Source organism: Gobio gobio (assembly GCF_949357685.1).
Source record: "Gobio gobio genome assembly, chromosome: 3".
Lineage (NCBI taxonomy): Eukaryota > Metazoa > Chordata > Actinopteri > Cypriniformes > Gobionidae > Gobio > Gobio gobio.
Genome location: NC_137099.1, coordinates 27577580 through 27585033, shown reverse-complemented (window position 1 = coordinate 27585033; position 7454 = coordinate 27577580). Strand labels below are relative to the sequence as shown.

The following is a 7454-nucleotide window of genomic DNA, read 5'->3' as shown; positions in this document are numbered from 1 at the left end:
AAGGTCTCTCAGGAGGCAGAAAATGAAGCTAACATTGGATTTGGACGTGCCCTGATGCCTTCCTACCTTGAAATGTGTCTTTCAGCATTTTCCAGTTTTTGGATGCAGCCGATGATTGGTGTTTCTTGTGTTTACTTGTGCACTGTTTTCCCCAGTTTTGGGTTAGTTTGTGTTTGTTTATTAAATGTAATCTTTTGCGCTTAGATCCTCATCTTTGCCTGCTCACTCCCAACGTTACTTTCTGTATAATTTGTTCAATCTGTACACCCCTTCCAGACATTAATATTGTTGTTGATGTTTCTGTTCGTACCACACCGCTTATAAAGGGTCAGAGTCTGACTTTATAAAAACAATAGTGTAAGAATTTAGATTTTACTGTTTATTTGATTTTGAGTATGTTTATGGGCACAAGCAGAGATGTATAGTAACAAAGTAGAACTACTTCACTACTGTACTTAAGTACTAAAAGGCAGTATCTGTACTTTACTAGAGTATTATTTTTTTCTCCTACTTCCACTTTTACTTCAGTACATATTTTCGATGAGTTTAATACTTTTACTCCGATATTTTTTTATGTGCTGCATCGTTACTCGTTACAATTATAAAAATGTTACGAATCATTCCATTCCAAACCCACATTACCGCGCATGAGAGAGAGAGAGAGAGAGCGCGCGCGAGAGTGCGAGAGAGAGAGACAGAGCGCGAGAGAGAGAGAGCGCGCGAGAGCCCCGCGAGCGCGCATTGACTGTCTTTAAAACAACACGAGCATCTTGCGCTCAAATTGCTCTCTATTTGTTTACATAGTTAATGTGCACTGTGAAGTAACATATACAAACAATGAACAGCTGTATTTTTATTAACTAAGATTAACAAAGATTAATAAATACAGTAACAAATGTATTGATCATGGTTAGTTCATGTTAGTTATTAGTCTAACACATTAACTAATGTAATGTTAACAAATCATATTGTAAAGTGTTACAAACAAATAATTTACTCAGAACACCTCTTGAAATGAGAATATAAGTGTGCTTACCCCATTTTTTTTAGTAAGAGTGGTTATAGTAAGATTGAATCTTAATGAACTACAGTATTTTCAGGTTATTTATATGACAATATAGAAAAATTACCTACCAACATTGTGATTGTCCTTTAGCTTAATCATTTGAAATAATAAAAGCAATATGATGTTCAAACTTTTGACTACTTTCTTTAATAACTACATAACACAATACTTGTACTTTTACTTTCAGTACTTGAGTAGTACATTTTAAAATAAACTACTTGCAATACTTAAGTACAAAAAATGTTGAATACTTTAGTACTTCTACTTAAGTGTGGTGCTTAAAGAGCACTTCAACTTCTACTCAAGTCACTTTTTTGATAAGGAACTTGTACTTTTACTCAAGTATGTGTCTCTAATACTTTATACATCTCTGGGCACAAGGCACGACTACTGAATATTGTTAATTTTGCAAAAGAAAACAGTGCAATGAACCTTAGCAGTACAATGCTATTTTGTTTCATACAACACAAACAAACAAATTAGACAATGCAAATCTTTTAAATAATATTTTAATGCAAGACTTAAATATGCAAGTAGAGGTGTACATAAAAGCATTGTGACATGGGAGGGTTTCCTTTAAAGAAATCTATCTGTGATATTCAATGAATACAAACTCTCACACCAATGAAATCTATCCACTTTTTAAATAGTAAATATTCACTTTAAGACATGTTTAGAATCTATTCATTCACGCAATAACTACTCATAGTAACACAATAACAGAAGTGTTGTGTAAGTATATTCTAAATTGTAATCATAAAATGGCTTGTTTAAATGTAAATGTTTGGCAAATTCTCTGATGCAATGAGCGTAGTAATGATTCTAATGTGCAGGCATTTTATTATTTACAGCATGCACATTATCCTCAGAAAGAGTATTTCCAATATAATACATTGATACAGTAATAAAAAGTGCTGTGATACTGAAAATCTACAAGTTATTTCTTAATTAATGTGCGCAATAAAAAAAAAAGATTTGCTTTAGGTATTTCTATGTTGTAGTGCTCAACTTTAAATATCAGCACACAGACGGGACTTAATACATTGACAAAAAAACTTGTTTTACTCAGTGATGAAATAAAATATCCTGGACTTGGTAGTGATCTAAATACTGACATATCCTCTGCTATAAATAAAAATGATGAAAACAAACACTCGATGAGCATGTTTGCATGTTGCATAGCAATTATTATTTTTATGTTTTTACCATTTTCCAGTTGTATTTATTCCGATGTTCTTTTTCTGAATTAAATAAATTCAATAGTTGGCACTCAAAGTAGTATCATTAATATCAAATGGACAGCAGTTTCCATATTTCTATGTAAAGTGTGTACAGCTCTGTCTGTTCACCCTCTGTTCTATAATACCCTTTCCCACCCTATTTTTTACATTTTATGTGAATCAGAGATAATTGGCACTTTAAAAGCAGTGGTCACTGAAGAACATTCTTAATTTGGCCCTTTTGAGAAGGGAAGAATAAAATGATTTTGATGAAGAAAACAAAGTACAGTATGTTCCTTTTCATAGATTTTAGAATGAACACATTAGCTGAGAACACAATAGAAATTGCATCGCTGCGGCCACACAGTGTGTCTGTTAGGTCTTGCGTGAGAGAAACCACACTTTCATTGGCTCTTTTTTTCCTTTCATAGATACAGGTCCTCTGTACTCCAAATGAAACTGAGGATCAGCATTTTCCACTGACTGCAAACACCTGAGACAAAACAATTCAATGACAACATTCACTTTATTCATGTATATTATATTATATTAATTATATTATATTAACCTCATTTTGATTGTCAAAAAATAAAAGGTCTTATTTAAGTAAAAATATTTATATTTTTAACCACTGAATAAACCTAAATTAATTTATAACAACAAAATGTATTTTAATGAGTTGAATCAGGTAGAAACTGCTCTTTAGCATTACAGATTACAAATGTTTTACGACGTGTTTAATAACCTTTTAAGTATATTAATTGTACACTGTGTATTTCATAAAAATACAGATTTTTGTCATTCAGGTTTGACATGGTTCTCTCACCTGTATGTGTATTCAGACACATTTATCTTTCCTTTCTCTCCTGTCGTCTCTGTACGACTTGTAAGGTTGACCGTGTTTCCAAACAAACAGTAACGGGGCATTCTTTGCCCTATTACCCCTGTGACCACCTCTCCTGTGTGGATTCCAATGGTGATCTGTTCCAAAACACAACAGTTAGATGGTAAATATGTAAAGCTTGAAAATATGTAAACACATTCACCTAATGCATTAATAATAATATTGTCTTTAACAATTCTGACATATTTATAAAGAAGAAATCATCCTTTTTTTCTTCAGCAAATGCATAGAACATTCCCTGAGCGAGCCACGCTCTGCCATGTGTACGTGCCAGAGCAGAGCAATATTCAGAATAAAGTTAATGTGGGTGTATTTTTAAACACTGAAAGGAAGGATGATCTGACAATGTCTCCCTTTGCCAGACTGTGCTTACTTGTGTGTGTGTGTGTGTGTGTGTGTGTGTGTGTGTGTGTGTGTGTGTGTGTGTGTGTGTGTGTGTGTGTGTGTGTGTGTGTGTGTGTGTGTGTGTCTTTGTGTGAAAGTGTCTGTCCCATCCGTCTAATACAGCATTCTCTCTCATTTAGATGCGGCACATCTTCAACAGTCGCACGTATAATAACAAATCTGTGTCTTCTGGTTAAACAAGAGGCCCCGCCGAGACTATTCTTTACTGCAAACACGTCTAACAGTTAGAAATGTATTATAGAGCTATTCTTAGAAAATATAAAACATCCTTAATACACTGGGTAAAATGTATACCCACAGGATTATGTTTTATGAAGGACAGCAAGGTGGGTGGGTGCTTATGTGATCCCATCAGCCAGGTACGCAAAATATGCAAGAGATGTTAAACAAGTCTAAACATTCTGGATTTATTTATTCATTAAATTACATTTACACAATAAGCAGTATCTATTTGTGTATTATGTTGTGAGCTCACAAAACACACTGTATGTGCAGTGTGCATTGGAAGCAAGCCTGCAGCACTCCAGGTGGTTGGTCCCAGTATAGTTCATAACCCCCGCCCCTCTGTGTATTCTAATGGAAGCGAGACAAACTAAACAATCATATTACACTTCATATAATTTTTTCCCAAAGTTGGTTACTGTCATTTTAGGCAGTTTTCACTTATGAGGAGTCAGACAATTTGAGGATCGAGGTGGATGATGTGGGGCTTTCGCCACCCCACACGCCCGCTATAGAGGAGCTGGTGGAGGTTTTAACCCACGCTGTGGCCAAACTGAGTTTGGATTGGCCACAAGAAATAGTGGACATCCAGCCACCATCTAAGCTGGATGAACGCTTTTTCAGGCGTCGGGTTCAACCTCCACGGCGGGGCCTTCCTTTTTTCCCCGATCTGCATAACGAGTTGTGTAGATCGTGGGAAAAACCCTTCTCAGCCCGTGTAGCAAATCCCCCAGTACTCGACTTTGCTAATGTGCTGGGGACGGCTGAGTTGGGGTATGCAGCGTTGCCACAGGTGGAAGAGGCGCTTGCGGGCCACCTCTCACCCGGGGCCGCTGCATCATTGAAGCCTCCGTCGCTGCCCACTAAACCTTGCCGCGACACGTCCAAGTTAGTCGGCAGGGCTTTTGGTGCGGCAGGTCGTGCTGCTGGTTGTCTGCACACCATGGCGGTCCTGCAGGCATACCAAGCCGACCTCCTCAAAGAGCTGGATGAGGGCGAGGGACCATCTCCGGATGACGTCACCGAGCTCAGGAAGGCAACGGATTTGTCTCTCCGCATTACCAAAGAGAGGGCTCGCGCTGTGGGCCGCTCTATGGCTGGAATGGTATGCGTTGAGAGGCATCTCTGGCTGACGCTGTCGGGAATCAAGGAGAGCGAGAAACATTTTCTCCTTGATGCTCCGATCTCGCCTTCTGGCCTCTTCGGCGGGGCAGTGGATACTGTCGTCGAGAGGTTTCAGGAGGCGAGGAAGCAGTCAGCCGCCTTCCAGAAGTTCTTCCCTCGCCGCTCGGGCTCTGCAGTTAGAGCAGGCCCGGGTGGGCAGCCCGGACCCTCATCCAGCTCATCGCACCGCGATGTGCAGAGGCAGAGTGTCGCCTTCCGTGCCCCTCCTGAGGGAGCTTGGCAAAGGAGGCGGCGCTCTCGCAGGAAGCCTTCTCAGCCTAAGATCGACCTGAGGGACGTCATCCAGGCTAAGAAGGCTCCCAAGCGGTCCTAGCTTCGGCAGGACCGCTGAGAGTCGTCCCCCACAGGGTGGAGCGATCGAGGTCGTTCCCACTCTCGAGGTCGTTGCTGCGCTCCCGCCGTCCAAGACGCTTCGGGCCGCATTGATTCCCTGCGCGCGCGCACTGAACCAGTCGCCTCCATTAGGACTTGCGACAGTCCAGCAGCCGTGTGCGCCCTACGGACCTCTTCCCCGACGGCACCCTGCCGGTCAGCCGCTTCAGGGAGTTGGGGTAGAGGCTCGATTAACACCCGAGGCTGGCCTCGAGAGGCTAGTTCCCTTAGTAGATTATCTCGGCGCATGGTCATGCCTTCCGGGTATATCTGCGTGGGCCCTGCGTACTGTGGAACGGGGTTACAGACTGCAGTTCGGTTTCCCTCCCCCGAAATTCAACGGGGTGGTTCGGACTGTGGTCGGTCCCGAGAAGGTGCGGGTGATGGAGCAAGAAGTACGCTCTCTGCTGGTCAAGGAGGCTATAGAATATATTCCTCCACCAGACAGGGAGTCCGGGTTCTACAGCCGGTACTTCATAGTTCCCAAGAAGGATGGGGGGTTGCGTCCAATTTTAGATCTCAGGCATCTGAACCGGTCTCTGAGGAGATACAGGTTCAGGATGCTCACAATTCCAGCCATCGTGACTCAGATCCAGTTCGAGGACTGGTTCGTCACGATATATCTGAAGGACGCATACTTCCATATCTCCATCCTTCCAGCTCACAGGAAGTTCCTGCGGTTCGCTTTCGGGGGCGAAGCGTACCAGTATCGGGTTCTTCCTTTCGGCCTAGCTCTCTCCCCTCGCACCTTCACGAAGTGTATGGATGCAGCACTGGCTCCGTTGAGACTCCAGGGCATCCGTATACTCAATTATATCGACGACTGGCTGATTTTGGCTCAGTCGTACGATATGGCGGTTCGACATCGAGATGTCGTTCTAGCCCACATAAGCCCGTTCTCCGCGGCCACCATGTCCTGATACGATCCGACAACATGTCGGCAGTATCGTATCTAAACCACCAGGGGGGCCTGAGGTCGCGCCCTCTTTGCAGACTGGCGCATCAGGTCCTTCTGTGGTCCCAGGGGAAGTTGTCATCCCTCAGGGCGATGTACATCCCCGGGGACCAAAATCAGGGAGCAGACATCCTGTCGAGGCAGGGGCTGAGGCCCGGGGAATGGCGACTCCACCCCGAGGTGGTGGAGGCTATGTGCGAGCGGTTGGGCCCGGTGGAAGTGGATCTATTTGCGTCTCAAGAGACGTCCCACTGCCCGCTGTGGTTCTCCCTCACTCATCCGGCCCCACTGGGGCTGGATGCCATGGCACAGACGTGGCCGAGGCTGCGTCTGTACGCTTTTCACCCGATTGCTCTGCTCCCGGGAGTTCTGGAACGTGTCCGCCGGGAGGGCGTCAGCCTTCTCTTAGTAGCACCCCGGTGGCCCACTCGAGTATGGTTCTCCGACATCATCGACCTGCTGGACGGTCCCCCATGGCAGGTCCCTCTGAGGAGGAACCTGCTGTCTCAGGCCAGGGGTACGATTTTCTACCCCCGGCCAGAGGTATGGGATCTCTGGGTCTGGCCCCTGAGGGGGCTCAGTTCCTAGCAGAGGGCCTGTCGGCGGGTGTTGTGGAGACCCTACTCAGTTCCAGAGCTCCATCCACCAGGAGGTTGAACAGCCTAAAGTGGAATGTATTTTCCACTTGGTGTAGAGAGCGGGAGGTGAACCCAGTTAACTGCCCGGTGGCTTCAGTGCTGGAGTTCCTTCAAGACCGCTTCTCCGCCGGTCTTTCCCCGTCCACACTTAAGGTGTATGTGGCTGCCATTGGGGCTTTCCACGCATCTTTAGGTGATGCGACATTGGGAAGGCACCATCTGGTTGTACGATTCCTCCGTGGGGCTCGGAGGATGAGGCCTGCGGCTCATTCCAGGGTCCCAACCTGGGACCTGGCAGTGGTGCTCGAGGGGTTGGCTGAGGCCCCCTTTGAGCCGCTGGAGTCGGCTGAGGCGAGAATACTGACCTTCAAGGTGGCTTTTCTCCTTGCCATCACTTCTCTGAGGAGAGTGGGGGACCTCCAGGCCTTGGCGGTCACGCCGACTTGCCTGGAGTTTGCCCCTGGCATGGTTAAAGCCATCTTGCATC

At 44.7% G+C, this 7454-nt stretch overlaps 1 protein-coding gene across 1 annotated transcript in view; it reads right to left on the bottom strand.

Annotated features, from left to right (window-relative positions):
- Window positions 1-1565: 1565 nt before the first annotated feature.
- Window positions 1566-7454, bottom strand: part of gucy1b1 (guanylate cyclase 1 soluble subunit beta 1) — a 38640-nt gene continuing 32751 nt past the window's right edge. Inside the window, exons 12-13 of the mRNA XM_079812935.1 lie at window positions 3113-3267; window positions 1566-2779 (exon numbers count right to left, since the gene is read on the bottom strand). Of these exons, the coding sequence (XP_079669061.1) occupies window positions 2662-2779; window positions 3113-3267 (273 nt within the window). The 3' untranslated portion in view covers window positions 1566-2661. The remainder of the gene's footprint in view (window positions 2780-3112; window positions 3268-7454) is intronic.